This window comes from Ambystoma mexicanum, chromosome 7p (genome assembly GCF_040938575.1).
Source record: "Ambystoma mexicanum isolate Mex_15411 chromosome 7p, UKY_AmexF1_1, whole genome shotgun sequence".
Classification (NCBI taxonomy): Eukaryota; Metazoa; Chordata; class Amphibia; order Caudata; family Ambystomatidae; genus Ambystoma; species Ambystoma mexicanum.
The window spans coordinates 837,384,914-837,408,334 of record NC_090939.1 but is presented as its reverse complement, the minus strand read 5'-3'; the positions used below and the strand labels follow the sequence as shown (position 1 = coordinate 837,408,334).

The 23,421-nt window shown below is 44.7% G+C and overlaps 1 protein-coding gene and 1 long non-coding RNA gene across 4 annotated transcripts in view; one reads left to right on the top strand and one right to left on the bottom strand.

Moving 5' to 3' along the window:
- The window catches only part of NALCN (sodium leak channel, non-selective), a 3,431,684-nt gene that overhangs the window by 86,786 nt on the left and 3,321,477 nt on the right, over nucleotides 1-23,421 (bottom strand). For both annotated transcript variants that reach the window (XM_069637002.1, XM_069637001.1), the window contains 2 exons: nucleotides 9,807-9,900; nucleotides 7,078-7,210 (listed from right to left, as the gene is read on the bottom strand). In XM_069637002.1, the coding sequence (XP_069493103.1) occupies nucleotides 7,078-7,210; nucleotides 9,807-9,900 (227 nt within the window). The remainder of the gene's footprint in view (nucleotides 1-7,077; nucleotides 7,211-9,806; nucleotides 9,901-23,421) is intronic.
- Nucleotides 1-23,421, top strand: part of LOC138526356 (uncharacterized) — a 189,908-nt gene that overhangs the window by 45,281 nt on the left and 121,206 nt on the right. The gene's annotated exons all lie outside the window — the stretch shown is intronic.

Here is a 23,421-nt window from a genome sequence, read left to right as displayed (position 1 = left end):
AGAGTGTGGGTAGCCAGTGTTTAGGCTGGCATCTTTTAACAGTAGCGCAGTACTTTGAGTTGACGTCTGTCTGTCGGTATGTGCATCTATTGGGATTAGTCCTTGGTCAAGTGATGATTACCATATGTGCTTTTTCTTCCTAAATATATAGTTTTAATAATCACTGCCTGTAGCAGTAATAACAACATAATTAGTTTTAATCATCTATGGTGGTGAGATGAATAATATGAAATTGTAATCTTGCAAATTGGATTTTCAAATATGCAATGGCCAAAAAATCTAGACATAGACTTACAATCTATTTGAATATAGTTGGACATATTAAGCCACCCTACATGAATACATAAATACCCACTTCGATTTTCAATATTTTAAATAAATGCCTATTTAATCTATTATGAAATGTGTGTTAGGAACATTTATATTTGTAAGCTGATTTCTTTCCCCAAAGATGCGCCCTTCAAACACAGCCTATCTACCCTCTAGGTCCACACAATTGTAAGGACCAATGAGCTTCCCGACTGACCAACAGACTTCTCCAATGAAATTCGTTTTATGTAATGGTTCCCATTCATATTCATTGTGGTCTGATTGCTAGTCTTGGGTGGGGTCATAATTTGACCCGACAAGGACACGACTTGCCGTGGCAAGCCCACTACGCCGCTGTTGTGAGCATTATAAAAAGACTCATAACATATTCTGAGAAAATGTTTGCTTATACTCCAGTAGGCAGGTATGATAGGTTATTTATAACCTATCATATCATACCTGCTTAATATCCAGAGGTTTCTAAGCTTAATATCCAGAGGTTTCTAAGCTCGGACCCAGGGATCGAAACCTGTGTTGCTCTGTGTTGTCTTGCTTCCAAGGCTAGCACGTTGCCCCTGGGCTATCCTCCTGAGACAGATGCTTACAAATCCCAGCACTGGAGACAAAGACAAAGGTTTTTTTGGGACAACCTAAGTCACATATATAATGCTGTCCGTGTGGTGGCTGAAGACATTGTTGTCCCCAATAATCGGATTCCTACAGTGGTATTCTGAAGTTAACATATATGATGACCTTTAGTGGAGAGAGAATCACATGATGAATTTTTATTGATTTTTTTGCTTTTATATAACACTCACACTATCTCACGGCTACCTCAGAGTGCTCACACTTAACAAGGGATGAAGCGCCCAGAAACAGGAAGTCCTGCACCAAGGCACATATTGCTAGTCAGGATCAAAACCTGGTATAAGAGATGTGTTTTCAGGCCTTTTTGATCCTTCCTAAAGGGATTTGGCACGGGGAAAAGAACGATGGTTGCGGAGTTGGCAGAATCCTTGCCGGTTGGGGGATTCCCCACCAAGGTTATCTGTTATAGCGTGTGGCCCAAAGAGAGCGTTTTCTTGGGTGGGCAACATTAGGCTTCTGGCTGTCATTAATAGTCTACAAACTGAAAACTCAAACATGATCAAAAACCAACAAAACCAGGAAGTTAACATAAATATATATACCGGAATGCGACATTAAATTAGTTTGCTCATAATGCACTCTGTAACTACCAACAGAGGGCCCGGGGTGACGCTCTTTCAAAGCCGACAACAAACTGAGGGAGGAAAAGAATGAAGAGAAGGGAATGCAGGCCTACATACATGTGCATGTATTGACCTTGAGGACAGTGAATAACGATAGTGTTCTCCATTTGCCCTCCATTCTCGCCCAGGCCCCAGGCTTTGCCCCTTAATTCAGGGCACGGACAATAACCAGAACATTGTCATTTTAGCAATAAATAGTACAGCTGTTGCGTCCTTTTTTGGAATGTTGTGGCCAGCTCAGCCAAAGAGGATCAGGGAATCACTGGAACTACTGGAACGCCCTGACCCTAGGCACAGTGTCCTCTCTGCCTGCCTGGCCCCAAATCTGGGCACCACATTAATATAGCTTTCTGCAGGGGGTGCGGGGGGGGGGGATGTACAGGGGCTTTAACGTCCCGCCAGCCCGAGCTTGCAGGCCATCAAAGCTCATCTCCGCCCTCGCCGGGGCGTGAATGCTATTTGCACCCTGGAATTTACCAGGGTGCAGATAGTTTTCTTTTTTCGATGGGAGATTAGCTCAGCGCAAGTCCATCTCCCGTCGGATAAAAAAAAGAAAAAGATCATTCTGCTGCAATTGTAATGGAAAAGGGATCCAAAATGGCTGCTGTCATCCGAAAAGGTCTTTTCTATTTCAATGGCGGCGGCCAGACGGGAGGGGCTCAGGGACCAGAGCGCGGGGGCTCCCGTTCCACAGGTAAGTGGGGGGGTGGGGGCGGATAGGGGAATCAGGTGGTTTGGGGAGGCAGCAGGGAGTTGTTCCCTATTGCCTCCCCACATTAGAAAAACAAAGGGAAAAAAATGCACCACCCGGGGAAGGGCCTCTCGCCCGCTGTTCCATCCACCTGATTGGCTCAGCGCCCTTCCCCGGGTGCGTATTTCTCTTTTTTACGTTGTTGCCTCATCTGTTCTCTCCGCTTTGGCTGAACATTTGCAGGTGTTGTTTTTTCCCATTCCTTGCCTCTGTGTGTTGCTGGCAGTGTGACCTGAATCCTCACTGTGCACCAGCATCCCTATTACAATTGAGCATGCGGGGGAAAGTGGGTCTTCCTCATTGCCAAACTGGTAGTGTCCCTCCCACTTGCAGAAAACCTGTTGTTGGCAATTCTAACCAGAGGGCAGCCCATTTATACAGGTGAACAGTTTTCTTGCCTAAAGATCGATATCAGAATTCCAAGGAATCCTTCAAGGCTCTGCCGGTAATCAAGAACACACGCTCCACCTGGTCTTTAGCATGTCCAATGCTGTATTTTCTCCTCTTGCTCTCCCAGTGACTTGGTCAGACCATACATTGGTCCCCTTTTCTATTGCCTTAACGAAAGGCCCTAGGAAATCATCCCAACGCTCCCTGCAGCCGGTCCTACTCATGCATGGAATAAAGTGTCTGCACCGACCTCTGTTCTAACGATCCCTTATGCATCACATGATGGCCCTGTGACCTCATTTCCTATCCGCATAGAAGGAATGGCTAGGCGCAGCTGCAAATCTACTTGCTACCCTTACATCTTCATAATGTCATGGAACTATCCTTTCTGCTTCAGGTTTTCTATTGGATCGCTGCATTCTTTTCATAAGCATGTAAAGCAGTGGGAGAGAATTTAGTTTAACCCCTTAAGTGCCAAGGACGAGTATGCTGGTCCTTTTTGCATAGACTTGCATAATAGCCTGGCACTTATCACATCTCTGAGGAAAGCATCTAATTTTAATACCTCTGTCAAATTTAAAAGAAAAAGCAGCAGCGGGGGTCGCCATTGCAAGACTTAGCATCCCACACAATTCTGGCTGCGGCGATCGCTGAGCCTTGCCATGGCGACCCTGCACCCATTTGAAAAAAAATGCAGCCGCGGGGTTCCACTGAGACAGGACCCTGGGACCCCCACAATTGTTGCTGGGGGGGCCACAGGGCCTTGTCCTGATGATCCCGCTGTCATTTTTTAGAACAAAAAAGCAGCAGTGGGGTCTGACACTGAAAGACTCAACGACCCCCACAATAGTTGCTAGGGTGGTCGGCGGGCCTTGCCCGGGTGGCACCCCTGCCCATTTAAAAAAAAAGAAAAAAGCAGCATTGGGGCCCACTGGAGGCAATACCGGGTACCTTCTGCAATTGTTGCCAGGGGGTTTGGGGATCATCACGCCTTGACCTGCAGACCCCCTGCCCATTAAAAACAAACCCTGACCCATTTTTGAAAAAAGGCATCAGCAGGGACCGCCAGCGCAAGATCCGGCGGCCCCTGCAATTGTCTCTGCTGGTCACCGGGCCCAGAGCAGGACGTTTCGGCGCGACCTGTTCGGCACACATCGTTATGGCATGAGCGTTCGGCCGCAGGTCCCGATTCGGCGCAACCTGTGCGCCGCAGCCACTATGGCGCGGGGACCTCTTGGCGCTGGTATGTTTTGGGGCGATGGACATGGTGCATAAAGGGAAAGGTTTACAGTCTTTGGAAGACGTACTTGGGATACCATGAGCACAAGAGTGACATCCAAATCAGCAAAGGACAGTCTGACGCAGCTGAGATTCAAAAGACCATTTGCAAGTAAATTACTTCATTATACTGCTAGTTTTAGCATACAATACCATGTGTATGTATCGAGATGTAATGCAGTATTACATGGACTTTTAAGATCTAGACCCGTTGCATCCCCGGACCCGTTCCGTGTGAACTGGAAGCAACTACAAGAACAATTCTGACAAATAAAGCCAGCCTTCTTCCTCGTTGCCCACTTTAGCACTTCTGTATAGCTGGTATTCAGTAAAAGTGGATTTAGTACACTGATGCTTTATTTGCCAGTCTTGCAATTCGGCTAAAGCGCTTAACAACCACTAAACGCAGATAACAGGTATTACACACTGTTGGAAAAAATGACCAGCACCTGATATAGCTCAGTGGGTTAAGCACCTGACCCACACACTTGCAAGTCACACGGTTGATTCCTGGTAGGGCTAACTCAGATGGCCATTCTTCTGAGGGCGATTAAATGGTTACTATTTGGTTGGTGAAGCGTTTAGAAACAGTGGCATTGCTGACGTGCGCTGTAAGTTATCAATAGAGGATTTATATGATGCGAGTTTCCCTATTATGTCACAATTTAATACAGTTCCAGTGAGCATAGTTATACAAATGCGGTCTGCATCACATTGCACAGGAGCACGGAGTGCACATTCACAAAAACATTTTTCAATGTGCACAGTTTTTGAGGATTGCCATGCCAGTAGGGTGTAAACGCTGGTCTGATAGCACAGCGAGTAGGGCGCTCGCTTTGACATCTGTGCAGAACATGCTGACGTAGGTTGAAATCCCGGCAGGGCCAAACTCAGCCAATCAACTTTCCGAGGTCAATAAATGAGCACCACACACCATGGGTAATAATATGCAGCACTCAGATACCCCAGGGTTTGTAGCGCTATATAAATGTTAAATTAATAAAAGTATATTACTGGGCTTGAATTTGTATTATGTGTATTATCAGGATAGTGGCCTAGATGTCTCTGTTATGTGTTACGTATAAGTCCAAGTGGCCGAAACCAAACGATCATTTCAAACCTATAGGCACATTACAAATAGGGTGCACAAAGCTCAGATTGCAGGCCAGTGTACCACATTAAAATAAAGGCAAATATAGAAATGAGAATATAACAAAAATAGACCTGTTTTGTATTGGTTTTCTAGAAGCAGCTGCTTTGCTGTTCAGTCATCGGCCTGTCATAGTGTGGGTTTTATCCTATGGGTGCAGTGTATATGCCTGAATAATGCATTCATTTAGAGCACAGCAACTGGCAACCGTGTGTGCTCAAGATCACAAGGCTGCCAGGCAGCTCCAGACCCATTGATGGGCCTCTGGACCTCTGCACAGCAGGACCTGGCAATGCAAATTGTTTAAATGTTTTTCATCACTCGGCCAGGACCAATGAACCCAACCCAACTCACTCCAACCTTCCGGTCCGATAAATATTGGTGGAGCTCGCGTCACACGACCTTATTGCATGTGGCACCCATGACTAGGCACTGGTTCTCATAAAATATCAGGCAGAGCTAGCGCCAATTGCACGCATAAATGTAATTAATTTGAAAAAAAGCAAGAGGGGTTTTGAATCTTGGTCTTGCTCGGTTAACAGACCAGAAATTAACCACTAGGCCAGAGAGGGTTAGGTGTGCCACTGTGGGCGTGTTTCTACTTGACCTGCAATTCATTATGTAACACTGTGGGCGTGTTTCTACTTCACCTGCAATTCATTATGTAATCACATATAGAGCAAGTAGGAATTGGGCCACATTGAAATACCAAGTTCTTTCTGGCCTGGTTTAGGTACTTGGTCATTAACCCTGTGAGACCAGGCTTCAAGACACCATCTGCTTATATCTCGCAAATGACTCAATTAACAGGCACAGCACCTGTCAATGTGCAGCATTTGTGGAAAAATAATCCACTCATATTTGCCATGAGGGTGTTTAGACACGGCTGAAATGTCAGCCGTGGCCACACATCCCTTGCACAAAATTAATGGCACCCAAATGGGAGCCCCAAATTGGCCGCTGCAGCGAAGGAGGCGCGCCGAACCGGCCCACGCCAAAACGGCTGCGCCAAAACAGGGTGTACCACACCAGACCTTGCCATGGTGGTCCCCCAGGGAATAAAAAAAATCAGGGGCAGCTGGAGCAAGGCCTGGCGACTCCTGTTGCACAGAGTTTTCAAGTACAAAACAATATGGGGGGATGGTATCTGGGCCTTGCTCTCACAAACCCTGTATTGTTTTGTCTTTTAAAAATCTGTGCAAAAGGGGTTTAAAGAAACTGCTATTCGGCGCACTATTTGGCTACGGCCGAATACTTGGACCTACTATTCAGGCAGAAGAGTAGATTCATTATTTGGTTCAGCTGTACTTGGTATCTTTTCAACTCTTTCGTTACATTTCTCGTCAAACTCTTTTCTCCTGTACATTTCGTCTCATTTTGGTACATTGATTCCTTGGGGCATGTCCAGCCATTCCCATCATTGGCTCCCCGATTACTGATCTACCTTCCACTGCATGTCCGAGCCATTCAAAACCTTATTCTTATGTTGAGGAGAGAGAGTTGATGAGGGTTCGGTTGTCTGCGCTGGTTGTGGCTGAAGTGAGTGGGAAGGCTTTGCTGGGAGGAGTCGGGGTGAGAGGCAGGGAGAAGAGCAGTGTACTGCTAGATTTTGTGGATCAGACGGGGCGGTGGGAGGAGTTATGAGAAAGTGAGGGCTGTGTGTAAGATTGGTGGGGTAGGTGCACATCATCCTTTTGGATGGGGAAGTGCCTGCGTGGGTCCAGCCACGCATTCGATAATTTGAAAGAAAGAAAGAAAGAAAGAAAGTAAGTTTGTCACCCATTTATCCCTTTTCTGTACTATCACCACCCTCTTATCATTTTAGCACCATCCTGCATCCAGTGAAAGAACAGCATTGGAGCACAAAACATCTCAGCCAATCATTATATACCAACTAGCAGTTTGCTTTGCGTCTTTCTTTTACTTACCAACGAGCAGATTCAGCATGATGTAGGCAATGATGACGTAGAATGAGCAGAAATACATGAGTGCACCGGCATAGTTTCCACAATCTGTTTCCCAGTACCTGCTGTTATCTGGTGTACAAAATGGCGGCTGAACCTTTTAAATAGAAAAAACAGGTCTTAAGCTCCCCATCAGGTGAACAGAGAAAATCCCTCAATTATTGTTTAATAAATATGTTGCACTTTGCTTAAGAGTTAGTCACAATTTACTGTTGTACCGTGCCTACGGACTGTATAAAGTTCATGCTCAGAAGCCTGTGCTTGGCTAATACATTCATAGCATTCAACGATGGCTGCAGTTTTACTTTTCTAAGTGGGTGTCTCACATTTTCATCCTTTGGAGGTTGACAAACTTAGTACCATTCAGTTGGGTTATAAAAACATGTATTCCTGTGCTGCTTAGAAGCAGGAGGAACCCAGCATATAAAACCTGATGGTACACTTAAGCAATAGTATTACCGGTCTGTTAATGCCCTGGGGCATTACCAAACCGATAAGCCCTCCCTCCATGGGTTCTATTGCTATTGGTACCCTGGCACGTTGTACTGGTACTAATAGTTAATTTTTCTCGAGTTGAGAAACGGCATGTAAACCGTTTATCAACGCGAGGAAATGAATGCAAAAAACATGGCCGCCGTGGATTCAGGAGATGGCAGCTATTTGCGCGGCGCAGATGTGCCAGGAATAGTACTGTTCCCGGCGCCAGTGAGGAACAGAGCAGCGCAGGTAAGTGGGGTGGTTATAGGTCGGTCAAGTGCCACAGCGAGTAGAGCACTTGCTTTGACATCAGTGCAGAGCCTGCTGAGGCAGGTTTGAATCCCGGCAGGGCCAAACTAAGCCTTTCATCCTTCCGAGGTCGCTAAATGAGCACCACACACGGTGGGTAATAATAAGCAGCGCTCAGATACCTGAGGGTTCCTAGCGCTACATAAATGTCAAATTATTATTATTATTATTATAGGGAGGGAGAGAATATGTGGAAAAGGGGGGTGGGGATGCGGGGGAGCACACTTACCTTCATTCCCCGTGATGAAAGATGCGGGCCTCCCACTATGAGGGGGCTCGGAGTGGGGTCTTTCCTGGTGTGGTACAGACCCCGTTTTGAGCCACCTCATTGGCTGGGAGGCTGCCACCTCCCCCCCTCACCGGACACTATTTTTTAAAAATTAATATTAGCATTGCCCAAAGTCACTTTTCAGCAGTGCAAAGTCACTTGAAACCGTGCAAACCGTGCAAACACTTCAATGAATCGGGCCCATAGAATTTAGAGGCAGATCTTAAGGTGAACAAATGAGTTATTTCAATCCTATGAAATGCAAGGTCTGCAAAACCACAATGGGAAAAGGCAGTTAAAAATAATATTCCCGCAGAACTTGCAGTTGTGCTGCCAGGGGATTTAATGCACATCAATAAACCTTTGCTACTAAATTCATTGGGGGGAATTGCTGCTCACAAACATTCAGTGGCATTCATTTGGTCACTGGAGGATGAGGAATGGAGGGAGGTCAGGACAACAACTGATGGCTGATGGAGTGGTAATGTGAGGTGGCAGAGGATTGGCCTTCATACATGCAGCGGTGGGGGGGATCTACAATGGCCCAGGTATTCCTTGTCGCTGGAGTGTGGGGGCCAGAGTTGCTCTCAAAGTCAGAATGTTATTATTATTAGTCTTATTGGGGTATGTATTGAGCGTGGACTTAGCTTCGGAAAGCAATGGATCACTTAATAATTTGATTGTGCATGGAGATGATCACCAAAGCAGAGCGGCTGTCTTGCTGGAGAGCAATATGGGCTGGAAAACTCGACAGGAGGTATATTTTTTAAGTGTGATCCCCAATGCTTAGGCTTGATGGGACTAATCCATTGACAGAAATGTCCCCCTTTGAGAATGTGATAGTGATCAGTGTTCCCTTTGGCGTCTGATGTGGGGAGTTTTGAAACTGTTTCCCTTGACTCTTTTTCCAACAGCGTTTGATGAAATTGGCGCCATCACCTTTCCAGCAGGTGACTCTGAGTGGCCAGCGGCTACGTCGGATGGGGTCACCCGTTGCTTTGTTGTTATACTGCTTTTCCCCAGCTAAATGCATTGTCGAAATAGTTTTTACATTACTTCAGGAAATCTTTATGACAATGGGCCTCATTACGAGTTTGCCGGTACAGTAACAATGGTACCGGTAAACTAGCCAGTGCCGTTGTTACCATTCTGGCAAACTACGAGATGTGCTCGCGGGTGCCTTTGCAGCCACCAGGTCTGACCTGGTGGCCGTACCGGCACCCGCGAGCTGAACATGACTGTAGAACCGGTACCATTATTAACGGTACCAGTGTTACCACCTTCCCCCTTCCTATGGGGCTCAAATGGGAATGGGGAAGAATTTTTTCTGACGCCCAGAAAAAGCCAATTACTGGGTCCGGCAAGGCCTTAATTACCCGATAATTGCCCTTTTCTGGGCCCCGGAAAAAAATGAATACCGACGGCAGCCATGCCTGTCCTACAGGCACGGGTAATGCCAGCCTTGTAATGAGGCCCATTGTCATGATGCCAATGAGATTTATTTCACAAGTGGGTATCCAGATGAACTTTGTCATGCATTACATCTGACACAAGTAACCCCCCCTTAAAAATTTGAAAACAAATGGTATTGTCAAAGCACAAGGCAATCACAACACTTCCTTGTGCAGAGGTAACCTACCATGCAGTCGTGCATTATTTTGTTCCAGTCTTCTCCGGTAACTATTCGAAAAAGTACAGTGATGGCCTTTCCGGCGGATGAGAAGTTTGCATGTCTGTTTGAAAAAAAAGAAAAGTAATTAGGTGCAGCATAGGCTGTTACCAGTAAGAGTCCGGTATATCCCCGTGTGGCTTGCACACTGCATACATACCAGGTGGGTGGAAAAATATATGCACAGCATGCCACAGTGTGCGAAATGCACAATCACTTGAACATGTGTGCACACCTAGGGTGGTAATAGGGCCCTTTTGTGCATACATAAACAGGTTTTGTGCATCTACAATCACATTAACATCAGTGCATAAAGCTCAACACTGTCGCAAAGCATTGTATACTTCATCAACGTAACTAAGTCCCCCAGTCATGGAATATTTTGCATGGTTCAAAGTGACTTTGCCCTGCTGAAAAGTGACTTTGCACTGCAGACACACACCCTGATTCATGGAACTGTGCAAAGTGCATTTTTTTTGTAGCCATGTTTTTACTTTGCCATCTGTGGTGGCAGTATGCCTAATATTTCAAGTTAACAGATGTCTAAGAATAACATTCATACAATGAAATTGTTTTTGTATGCTACGCTTCATGCCGGACTCCAGCCTCTGAGCGCGGGACCCTATATTAAACCTCTGTTGCAGTGCTTTGTCTTGTTTCCAAGGCAAGAGCGTTGCCCTTGTGCTATCTTCCTGGCCATGTCCTTCTTTGCTTGGTCTAACTAATGTCCTCTTGTAGTGAACTCTATTTCTGTTTCTTTTAATTGATTCTACTACAGGCAATGCTTGCCGGGTCAAGTTGTTGCATTTTTTATTTATTTATTTATTTTTACATTTATAAAGTGCCAAAGCCCAAGGGCATCAGGGCACTGTTGCAGAACTGTTACATTCAATGCTTGGCAGGACATACCTAAGAGATATAGGTGGTTGAGGGGGCAAAGTTCAAATGAACATCCAGGTTTTCAGGGCTTTGCGGAAGGCTCCATAGGATTCTTGTGCTCAGAGGCCTACTGGGAGGGTGTTCCAGTGGCGGGCAGCGACTACCGGGAAACTCACTCTGCCCCCCTTGGCTCTCTTCACTCGTGGTGTGGTGATTTTAAAAGCGTGGCAAGATCGTGTGGGTCTTTTTGAATGAGTTCTTGCAATTTTCTGGGACAGGTACTGAGGAGCAGTGTGACTCAGGCATTTGTGCGTGATGGCAAGTGTCTTAAAGATAATCCTTTCCCTGATCGCCAGTGAGCCCGCAGAGATGTGATCTCTTTTCGGGATGGTGAGTGCTGCTCTCAGGGAATTGTTATGTATTAGTTGCATTTTTTTTAGATTGCGCTTTGAGGTTCCCTCAAAAAGGGAGTTACAATAGTTCAGTCTGGTGCCTGTGATCGCTCTGGCAATGGTGAGGCAGCTATCTGTGGTTAGAAATTGTTTGGCTGAATTAATGAGTTTGGCCGTGTAGGCTGCAGAGGGGGAGATGGCGTTCACTTGTCTGTCAAGGGTGAGGGAGGTGTCGAGGTACACCCCTAAGGTTTTTGGTTACCTCAGAAACTTGGATTTGGATGCCATCTATGAAGACCGATATTATGGGTTGGCTTCTTTTTTCAAACTTTATTTTATTGAGAGTCATCACAGCAGCAACATATCACAGGTACATCACAATCTATTCAACACAATTATGTTAGCATGTATGTCAAAAAAGGGGTGGTAAATCAAGGCGTAGATAAGAAAGAGGAATCACTGTCGGACAGTGTGTTACACAGATAGCTTCTGAACGGCGCCCAAATGTCCTTGGGGCGGCAATTCGCTGATATGGTTAGTACAAATTGTTCTTCAGATTCATTAACCAGTATGAGATCCTGAAGAAAATCATCACTGCAGGGTGCATTTATGGATTTCCAGTCTTTCAGTATGCAAAGTTTTCCAACAACACGAGTCACATCAAATAAGCGTCTGGCGGTTTCGGCCACCTTACCAATATCCCCAAACAAATATTTAAAGGGGGATAGTGATGCAGGGATTCATGTAATTTGTTCAAGGATATCTGCGACGGAAGCCCAGAATGTAGTAATCAAAGGACACGCCCAATACATACGGAAGGCGCCCTCATTAGGTGCACCACATTTCAAACACTCCTCTGTGCCGTCGTGGGTTGAGTTTTTTGAGGACGGTCGGGGATCCTACCAATTAGGTTCCCATTAGGTGAGGATGTCTCTAGTATTTGTCTTGCAAGACAAATAAATCTGTCTCTGACTTGTCACTACACTAAATATTTATTTATTTAATGTATTTATTTATTTATTGTTCGCTTGTTAGGCCCTTATAGAGGAAGTAAATACTGTTTCAAAGCACCCATAGGGCAACAGGGAGGGGACAAGGGGATGAGAAACAATTAAAATACTTAACAAAAAAAATTAAATACAGTGGGGATTCTAGGGGGGGGGGCCTGCTATGCCTTGTGAGTGTTCAGAACGTGCACGTGCAGAAGGGACGGGGAATGGGATAGGTGCTGGGGTGCTCATGGGAGAGCAGTAGTTGAAGTGCAATGTAAGGTAAGTGCAAGCCTCTAGGGTGGAAGGTGAGGCAAGTGCTGAGAATAGACAGAAGCTGGTGGTGATTCGGAGTGGAGGTCAGGACCCCCAGGATGCATAAGGACCCTGAACACCAAACAAGCAACTGTGAGATTAGCAGAGGAGAGAGGAAGGGAAGGAAGAGGTAAAGAGGAAAGTCTTGAGGAGCTTCCGGATTTTAAGAAAGTCCTGCTCAAGACGAAGAGGGATGGGGAGGTGTGACCCAGGCTTCCCTGACACATTATAGGAGTGCATTCTTTTTCCCATATGTTCCATTTTTTTCTAGGCACTACTCTCATGTATTCTCAATTTGGTTGATGTAAATGCTTTCTGCCCAATTTGCAGATTGTTTCCTCATTTTAGGCATGTTCTATCTCAGGCCAATTTCTATGCACAGCTCAGATTTGTGCGCAAAAAAAGATTGGAAATGTACCCTTTTGTTGTGATTCGCAGAGCCATAGGCAACAACGGTGCCCAATGCTAGATGTTATTTTGCAAACTTCCAGGCTGACTTTCACTTTTGAACTTTGGTAAAATATTCCTCATGGACATTACATTTTCAGACCAACGACCAAACCTAAGAGACAGAACAACATTCTTAAGCAAATAAAATATGTTTGAAAACTTCTGAAAGTTATGGAATGGATTAATGCCCACTGTCACATAAATGAGCAAACAAAGGCAATCAGAGATTTCTAACAAAACGAAAGGACCTGTAAGCTCTCGCTTAAGTAAATACCGCACACATAATGGGTGTACATTTAGATCTCGTGTAATGGTTGCCTCCAGTTGACATTTTGGCACTATACAAACAAGCAGATTTAAACATTGGTTCCTTGATGAAATCAGTGCTGCTTTGATCATCCTAGTTTTCATTCATCGGGGGACTTGTTTGGGATTTATTTTTGAAATGGAGGGTAGTACATTACATTGTGGAAAACCCCATTACTACACAAATGCATTGCTGTTTTTATATGTGCTGTTTAATCATGGATTGTTACAATCCGAATAAACTCTAACTTACTTACTTACTATATTTTTGTTAACATCCCATACATCAAGGAACAAGCTTAAGCACATAAAATAGACACGATCCAAACTAACTTGATTGCCAAATTGATGAAGCCCTGACCTACCCCTGGGCTATGCAGCAGGCATAGCCCAGAGCTTTGCCCCCTATTAGTCAAGATAATGTTGCTGTCGAGTGCACTCACAGACCTGAGAGGCGCTTCGGGACATTCTTCATGCTACTGACCAGGTCTGATCATCAATAATGGATCAGCGAGGGTCATAATAGTTTGCTAATGTAAATGGGGCGAGGGGTAACTGTGACCCAAGTGGGGCTAAACAAAGGGGGACCCCCATTTAGCAGATGAGCACTCTTGTCAGGTGTATGTGTGCCACCTCCTTAGGGGTGCACGCACACATTATCTGGTTTCCCTGGCAAAGCCTTGCTAATACAAGAATGCACACAAGCAATCAGATTCCCCCGTTAACACGGGGCTTATCCCCAGGCAAATGAGTGCACCCAGTTTACAGAATATATGCTAGTAAAGTTAGCTGGACCACATTTCGTGATAAAAATGAGGCCCTGTGTATCCTTCTGTAATCATAGGCGTGTCCAGGGAGTGGCCTGGGGCGGCACGTGCTGCCCTTGGAATCTGATTGCCACCCCAGGTGCCACCCCATTATACTAAGCTATGACCCTTATGTGTCTGTGCACTCGTACTTCATGTCACCCTTGCATACGTCAGGGCCCCACTTGGGCCACTCCAGTCAAAAGAGTCATGCCACTGTCTGTAATATAAATGTGTGCCTCTGGCAACACAAAAGGTACAAAGTGCAATTTGAGCTGGGGGGGGTCATACATTTTGTTACTGTGACATGTGTAGCTGCCTGAAAGGTTTAGCAAACAAAAACGTGCAGGATTACACCAGTCCCTGCCTCAAACAAGTCACATGAACCAAAAGTGGTCCTTAGGACTTTGCCAGCAATGGTAAATACAAGAGGTATTTGGAATCCTGCCTATTCTTACCAACTATGAGCAGGTACTGCACTCAGTGCTTAGTGCAAGTTGTGTATTTTAAAATATTGTTTTTAAAATTCTGCAAATACTAGAAGGAATTACCTTCTTTTAAAATGTTGTAGCAATCCTTGTTACGTGAAGATAGTTCAGGCACAGGTGGACCACATTATCTTCAAATGCTACAAAGTCTCTCACTACTCAAAAGCACAGCGTAGATCAACAGTCTTGGCATTGGAGAATGAAGCGTGCATTTACATTAATCCTGATAGCTTTGACTAGGGGCAGAGCGATGCAGTGAAAGGAGGAGTAGAGGCGACCGAAAGAGAATATTAGGTGAATAAGGGCACTTTTCAGAAGGTTGGATAATCCCTCTGGAAACTCGGCAATGATCAAATCACCCTCCACAGGATGGACAGTCACATCATCATCAGAAGCCTGCAGCACATGCAAAGGGAAATTAAGAATGACATTGCCATCAAAAAAAAATGTGTCTCGCAAGGGGCTGCACTACCCCCAGCCCCTGTTTATCTAGATTCCTTTGTAGAGTACAATCTACTTGTCTACTGGTTGGTTTCTTCAGACATGTTTCTTACTTTTATTTAAGGAAGTGTGGGCCTGCTCCCTAGTGCAGTCACCCATCACTATAGTGAACATTCTTTTATATAGGGAGTCTCAAAAATCCGGACCTGGGCATAGTGCAGCCCTTTAGGAGACACATTTTGTGATTCCTAGATGCACACAATAGGCTTGGCACACCATACAAAATCAAGATGCCTTTTTTCCCAATTGAGTCACTCACTGATAAAAGAGTAGAAATGTGGGGTAGGGTCTCTCCCCTGAGGAGGAGACATGGATATTAGGACTAATTACATCTAAGAACATGAGCTAAATTCAAAAGACACTCCAGAACAGAATATTAATCAACTATGATATGATATGATATGATATGGCATTTATAACGCGCCTATACACAAGTGTTTCGCTTTAACTAGAATACTTAATTAATGGAGAGATAGATCAGAAACTTCATGCATCTATATTGATTTAATATTACATCCCTCAATGGATACAACAAGGGTTTAGAATTAATCCCAAACCAAGTTTTTGCAAGGATAGTCCACAATTTGTCAAGAAGTGGTACCAAACCTTGAACGAGTGCTGACAAGATTTCATCATCTTGACTATACAAGAATTGTCAAACACTTTACTCAGGATTGCCACAGAAATGGAAATCCTTACAAGCAACCTATCTACACATTATTGAAAGGGACAGTTAACATCTGACTTGGAGACAATCCATGCTTAATTAGATATTTAACAAAAGGAGCTAGAGACAAAGAAGTTACAAAAATCTAGGAGCGACACATTAGTATATATGTTTGACATAGTCTATACATGGTAGGAAGCCTAGAAGAAACAACCTGTGATTCCCTCCACACAAATGAAAACTAACACAACGTCTTCAGAAGTTTCAATTTGAGAAGTAGAAGAACAGTCACAAATGTTAACAGAATCTTTTCAACAAGTATCATACATAACATGAGGTCGAAAAACCTCAAATGCCAATTGAAGAACAACATCAATGTCTTCCAATAATAGCAAGTGAGTTTTTTAGATAAAGATACTGCATTAAAAGAGCCCAGGCAAATAAATCAATATTGCTAGTAATACATCCTCACAGGAAACCTTGATTTGATGTGTCTAACATATCTTTACATTCTTCAAAAATGAGTGTATTACAAAAGGGTCTATCTTTTGTTCCAAAATATAATTCAAATTTTCTTCAATAGCATATAGACTTTCAAAAAATAATTTGAAAGCTGAAATTCAAAATATTGTTTGCAACTTTCGAAACACACGAAAGAGACAGAACATGTACCTCAGGCTATACATAATTCCAGCTAAAAAGTACTTTTTATCTTAGCACCACAAACTCTGCCCTGGAATATTTTGGAAAAGATAATTTAGCTGATTTAAAGAAACTGAATTTCTGTAAAACAACAACTTGAAATGTATCCTATTATGTTATTTTGCTAACAATTAAACTATCACAAAGAATTCAAAACAGTTTTGGAAGAATGATAACCCTGTGATTTTTTTAAATAGACATGTCCACGGGGAATCCACCGGGTCTGCCAATAATATTTGCAATTAATAGTGTATTACATCCGTTGTCTCAGTGATATAGTCCGTATTTTGCAACCTTTTTTAAAACAACTGGGTCACATCTTAAAGACAATAACCATTTCTGATTCTATCACAAAATCAGTGTTTCAAACTAAGAGTGACATGTTATGATGGATGTGGGCAGTCTAAATACATCAATCCCATATGTATATGGATTGGAAAGAGTAGAGTGCTTTCTCCTCCATCAAGATCAGGTTGGAGTAAATATTGTTTGTAATTATTATACTTAAGTTATTTTTAAAGATTTTTTAAAAACTATTTTGACTGACAATGTTATCTTAAAGTGGTGGGCACATCTATGGGAGGCGGAATGGCTCATGTGCCTTAAAATGTTAATGTGCCACTTAGAAAAATTGTTTTACCTTGAATAACCATGCTGTAAACAACATCTCAAATCGTACAAACTATATATAGATGATATTTTGGCGATCTGAACATACCCCCTTGAGGAGTTACAGGAATTGTTTACATACATTAAAAACAATACACCATCAAATTAAGTTCCGCTCAAAGCACAGCAAAATAAGTATCCATTTTATTGTTTCGATGGACAGATAAATATAATAGAGTCTAAGATGACAACACTCTCTGTTAAACCTACAGGCAAAAACACTTTGCTCCATGCAAAAGATTTCCATGCAAGATTCACTATAACTGGGTTACCATAGAGTCAACTAATAAAGGTTAAACAAATGGTGCCTGAAACAGCTGAATTAATTCAGCAAGAATCTAAGATTCCTTCAAAACTTTATGAGAAGCATAGCAACAAACAAACCCTTCAACAGATTGTCAGAGAAGCAGCCTCTTTGGAGAGACATAGCATTCTACTGTCGGGGGGAAAATTCTCCCGGGGTCGGCTGGGCCGTCCGCGGACCTCTGGGCAGGGAGGCCCCAACTCCTCCCGTATATCCCAAAAGAATGAGTATGAGACACACGCAAGAAGCAAGGTGGTTCTGCTGTTTATTAAACAAAACGGCAGGGATGGGTCAAGGATCGTACGCGTCCGTCCTGACACTCTCTCTCAAAATCGTGGGGCTCGCAGGCCCTTTTTACCTTAGTATGACACGCTAGTTGCGTCACCTGGGAAAGTTAGCAAAAAACCTATCGCCACTCTGGATTGGTTCCTCGAGTGGTAGGGTTAGTATAGCATACGTATAGAGAGCGTTATTAGTGGTTGAGGGTCAGTCAGGTGGTATACTTGGGTTGTCCCTTCAATTTGATACATGAAAATTGTTACATGAAGACCCCTGAGGATTGGCTAATGTTAATGGGGTCAGTGATAAGAGCCCCATGTTCTGATTGGTCCACTCGCGAGCCCCCCAGTCTGGGACCATCGCTGTTCCCAGCTCGCGGTGCACCTGCCATTTGCAACAATGTATCACTATGGGTATGTGCAGACAATGTGAGGATTTATTCATATGCTGGAAGGCAGACTACTCCCACCGCCGCAGATGTCCATTGAGTCGCTTAATTGTATCTGCCTGTGTCTTGAAACGTGGGATCCAGGCGCCTCCCTCCTCCTGGGCCTGGCACCCTGTCAGGTTCGGCTTGGTCACGTGAGGTGAGACCGTGGTTGAGGCAGAATTCTGCACAATTAATATTGCATTTTCCACTGTGTGCCTGGCTTAATTTGCAGGTGTGACCTTGGCGTCGGCTTGCGGCATGCGAGTTTGCAACATTGTGCCCTTGACTGTCTGCTCTCGCCGGGCTCATTCTGCAGGGTCAGCAACTGTACTCTTGCTCATTCAATGTTCATGGAAGCCCTCACTTGCGGACTACTTGGGCCTGGTACATAGGTGGAAATGTTTGATGCACGGCGCTTTAGGTTATGGTATCATATTGCTTTATCCCCAGTATCATGTCTTCGTTATATTTCTCATGGCAATGCATGGATTTAGGAGAAGCGTGAGCAAGCATTTTAGATGAGTTCATTGTGCGTCTTGCGTTTCTGCATTTTGAAAAGCCTATGTGAAAAATAATAAAGATGCGCGTCAGTGGGTGTGTCCGTCACCTACGTCATAGCACTGAATATGTTCTTCGTGTGGATTGGTGTGGGAGTGTCCAGTGTGCATGTTTGCACGGGTGTGCTGACCGTTGGCTAGGTCGTCATGGCATCTCTAACGATGTGTTGATTTAGTGTTGAATAGTTCAGTCGAGTTCATCCATGCCGCAGGTGTCGGCATGGGCAGGGCAGGCTGGTGGGCAGGCGGGTGGGCACATCCGTATGTTCCTGTACCAGGGTATTTGGTCGTCTGGTAGATGGGCAAACTCCTCTCGTGGCGGGTGCCTGGGCCGTGATCCTCTAGGCCAGGGGTGTGAGGGGATTGGTGGGAGCCTTTTGTTCCATTCTCCCACTTCAGTCCCCCCTCTGGTCGACTTGTCGACCACAAACATATCCTTTTCCTTATCTCCTCTCACTCTCCATATTTTAGTTACTCCCCCCAAATGTCCATAGTGGTTGACATGGTCTTCAAATGACCAATACATATATACACAGGTTCCTCTAGGTGTGCAGTATACCCATTTCCCTATGCAGCTCCTTGGGTTTCTTGGGTTTTCGAGCTTCACAGATGGTGGGTCCAGGTGGTTGGTGATGATCTGGTTGCGCAATTTCTCTCTCTCTTTTATTATTGTGCCTGTGTGTTGGCCATCATCTGCCGGCATCAAGGGGTGCATACCAACCATTTCGATCATTTCGTCTGTGGTGCGTGCCTTCCGGGCCTTTCAAAATCTTATGATCAGTGCAGCTCCAGCCAGAATTATGCATCCAACTATAATCTTCAGTCCGTCCGACAGCCAAGATGGCATCCATGACCATAATAGCGAAAACCAGCTGTCATCCTTTTTCACACCTTTACTTTCATCCATCATTTTGGAGTGCATCTGGGCCAGTTGTGATACTGCTTCTGTCAGTGTACCATTGTCAGCATCGTTAGCAGGAATGAATGTGCAGCATGATTGTCCTATCTTTGCGCAAACTCCTCCTTCCATTGCTGTAAGGAGGTCCAGTACATATCTGTTCTGTAGTGCTACCATCCTTACTGCTCGCAGTTCCTCTTTTATTGCGTTGAATCCATTTACTGTAGAATTAATTGTCATCATTAGTTCCCATCGAGTTATCTGGAGCCATTTTGCATTTGCGTAAGCTTGTAGTCCCGGATGTATTATTGAGGAGAAGAACATTGCTGCTCTGCTGAATAGTCTGTGTTCTGGTGGGATTGAAGTGAGTGCTGTTTCCGACCTTCCCCATAGGTAATTTCCTGTCAGAGGTTCTCCTTGTCTTTTCTGTCTATTCAGGACAGTGTTGTTGCTGTTGTTTCTGTTCTCTGGCCCCTTCCGAGGTTGTACAGATCTCTTCTTCCTCTTGTTTCCTTCATCCATTTTAGGGAAGTTCGCCACGTTCACATGTTTCTGGGGCACCACTAGTGATGGTACATTAACGTGTACCATTGTGCATATACCATTCCACAGAGGGGGCAGTGTGTGATATGCCTTGTCTCCGCAGGCCCAGTAATGGTCCATTAATACTGCTGTTCCTGCTCCCCCCTCAGGTAACTCCATCACGCTTGCACAGTTGGTGTTGTATCCCACGTCCACTTCTCCTCTATGTTGGTAGCATACCTTAGGTGCAGACAGCGGCAGTATTGTTATTGGGTCTTCATCCTTCTCTATCCACGTTAGCATAGGTACGTACTTGACCCAAGTCATCCAACATCTGTCGTTGTGTTCAGCAATAGTTGTAGTATCCTCTCTCGTTACCATGTTGCTGCCAACCACTCCTATATCCCATTTGTTGTCCAGGTACACCTTCCCTGTTATTATTACCAGTGGTCTTTCCCAGCATCCTTGTTTACCAGGAACTTCAGTGGCGTACCAATCATATGGTAGGTATTGTAGTGTTACTTTCTTTGTTTCTCCTTTTTCAGGGCCACTTGTCATGTATCTAAATGCTTCAGCATGCAAACTGGTCTTGTGGTAACTCAAATAAGTCTTGAGGAAGTTGTTTTCGTATGGATATGTGTCTCGCGTTTTCCATACCAGGTGCACCGTCGTCCCTTGAAATCTCCCTTTCGTTTGGAACAGTGCCAAGTATACTATACATCGTGCTGTCTTTTCATCTATTTCCGTGGCAACGAAAGTTCGAGAAGCGCTCATGGCGTATGGGATCAATGAGCAAACGTAGCAGCTGTCTTCTGTTGTCTGCTTACCTATTTGGGTCATGTGTTGGTACCACATGTTGTTCGAGACGTGAGCTGAATCTTGTATGTAGTTGTCAATACCTTTATTATATGAGTATGTGCTGCGTTTAACTCTATTTCCCTTGTGTGGAATTTTGCTAGTACCACCTGACGTAACACCTGTTGCAGCCGTGGGTGGGGGTATATTAGGTTTGGGTACAGCCAAAATATTGATAGCATAACTTTTCTGCCATACAGAGGCAGCCAAGAACCCGGTGATCATCAAAATCCCTATCATCTTTATTACAGAGGCTAGTCTCACCGGCATTTTGCTCTTACCTTGCTGCAGTCCGGCAGCTTATTCTTGCGACGTTAAAGTTGCCCGCCTGAAAATTCTCAATATGCTTGTTATTAGTGTTAGTTGTTGTTTTCAAGCTCTCCCTATCAAGTAGTCGTTCAGTGCCCAGGCGAAGAGCTGTTCCCACGCCAATCTAAGCGATCTATCTCTTAGGGCAGGCAAGTGTTGGTGAAGATGGGGCATTGATTGTTCTATGGCCAAGAGAAATGCTGTGTAGTAGACACGTACCCTCCTTCTTTTCAGGTACTTTGGCCTTTTTATGTGATAGACAAACTGGTGTGATAGCTCTTCTGGGTAGTTATCGTCTGAGGGTAGCATCTACTCCTGGGCAATGAGCTTTGTTAGTTATCTGTTTCCTTAGTAGTACAATCATACGCGGTACCTGCATGTGCGAGAAAGAAAAAAGAGAACATTCAAGTGTTTACATGTGCATATGTGCAAGATAATGTCCTTCAGTCGGGTGATTACTGCAGTGGGTAGGGGGTCGATAGGCAGAGGGTTTAAGGCTCAACTGGCGGAAGTCTCTTTACTCTTTGATCGTGTGACCATGGGGTGGGCGGTATGGGAATTACCCTTCTCTATTTCAGTAGTTGTCTCTGGGGAATCTGGGGGGTGGTAGGGTATGGAGACACTTAGGTTGTCAGCTGTGGTAGAAGTCTCTTCCTCCGTGGGTGACGCTGTTGCTGTTCTTCCAATGGCGCTGTCGGTGACGCTAGGGCGGGTCTGGAGTTTGCAGATCTTTACGTCGTGTAGGTGATTCCAAGCACGTTTGTCCTGTATCTTTACTGCTCTCGTAGATACTTCCTCTACCAGGTGGGGGCCAGTGAAGCGTGGGCTGTTCCACTTTCTGTTGAAATTGCGGAGTAGCACGTGGTCACCTTTAGCAATTTTGCACAGTTCTCCCTTTTCCAATTCTTTATCCGCGTCTTCTTGTTGATCACTCTTAGACCCGCCCCGCGTGCGCTCGAGCTGTTGAGACACAAACACTACACTAGTAATCAAAGAAGACACATATTGGTACATTTCATCACCAAGAACAGTTGCAGTGTTTTCATAATCTGTGAATGCTCTTGATGTTGGCGTTAGAGGAAGGCGCATTTGACGTCCGGTCACCACCTCGTGAGGGGTGAGGTGGTGATCGGAGCCTGGTCTATTCCTTAGCTCAAATAGGGCTAGCGGAAGGCAATACAACCAACTCTTCTTTGTTGTTTGCTGTATCTTTGCAATTGCCTCCTTCAGTAGGCCATTCAGGCGTTCGCATACACCGTTGGCCTGCGGGTGATATGCAGATGCAAATTTATGCTTGATGTTCAGTAAGGATGTGATGTGCTGGAACATTTCATTAGCGAAATGCGGGCCATTATCTGACCACAGTACCTCGCACACTCCCCACCTGGGGAAAACCTCCCTCACTAGAAATTTAGCTGCTCTGAATGCATCTGGGTGTGAGCAGGGTCCTGCCTCAATCCACCTGGAGAATGGGCATACTACTACAATCATATACCTATTTCCTTGACATACGTTGATCATATCAACATAGTCAATATGGATGTGCAGGAAGGGTCCCTCTGGCCGGGGTATAGTACCTTTTATCACCTTCAGCGTGTGACCGGCCGTAAACTGTTGACATGTGAGACAATTGCTGATAAAATTTGTCACATGGGAATTTAACTCGGGACAGAACCAATCTTCCCTAATTCGTGCTGCAATAACTTCCTTGCCTGTGTGGGCTGGGTGGTGGAGTTGGCTCAGGGCGGTGTTCAATAGTGCCAATGGCATTACCATCTTTCCAGTGTTACCCTGGCGCCATAGTGCGTTAGTTGGTGACATTGTACATCCTCTTTTTACCCATATTTCTTTTTCTGCCATTGGTGCAGCCGCTTGTAGCTCCATTATCTGTGTGGCTGGGAGATGGGTGTACCCTTCTCTTATCAACATCTCCTTAGCTATCCCCCTCCCTCTCCCTCTCTCTAACTCTGGGGGGTTCCATATCTCACCAAAATATGCAGCATACTTCGCATGTGCGTCTGCTGCTGCATTCCCTTTTGAGATATGATCTTCTCCATTAGTGTGTGCGGTACATTTGACCAAAGCTAATTCTTGGGGGTCATTTATTACTTCAATTAGTTCAGCTAACAAGAGAGCATGTTGTACTGGGGTGCCGTCAGCTCTCCTAAACCCTCTTCTCCTCCATTTGGACAATCCTGAGTGGACAGTAGACGTGACATATGCGCTGTCAGAATATATAGTCACTCTTTTGTCAAAGCTTTCCTTCA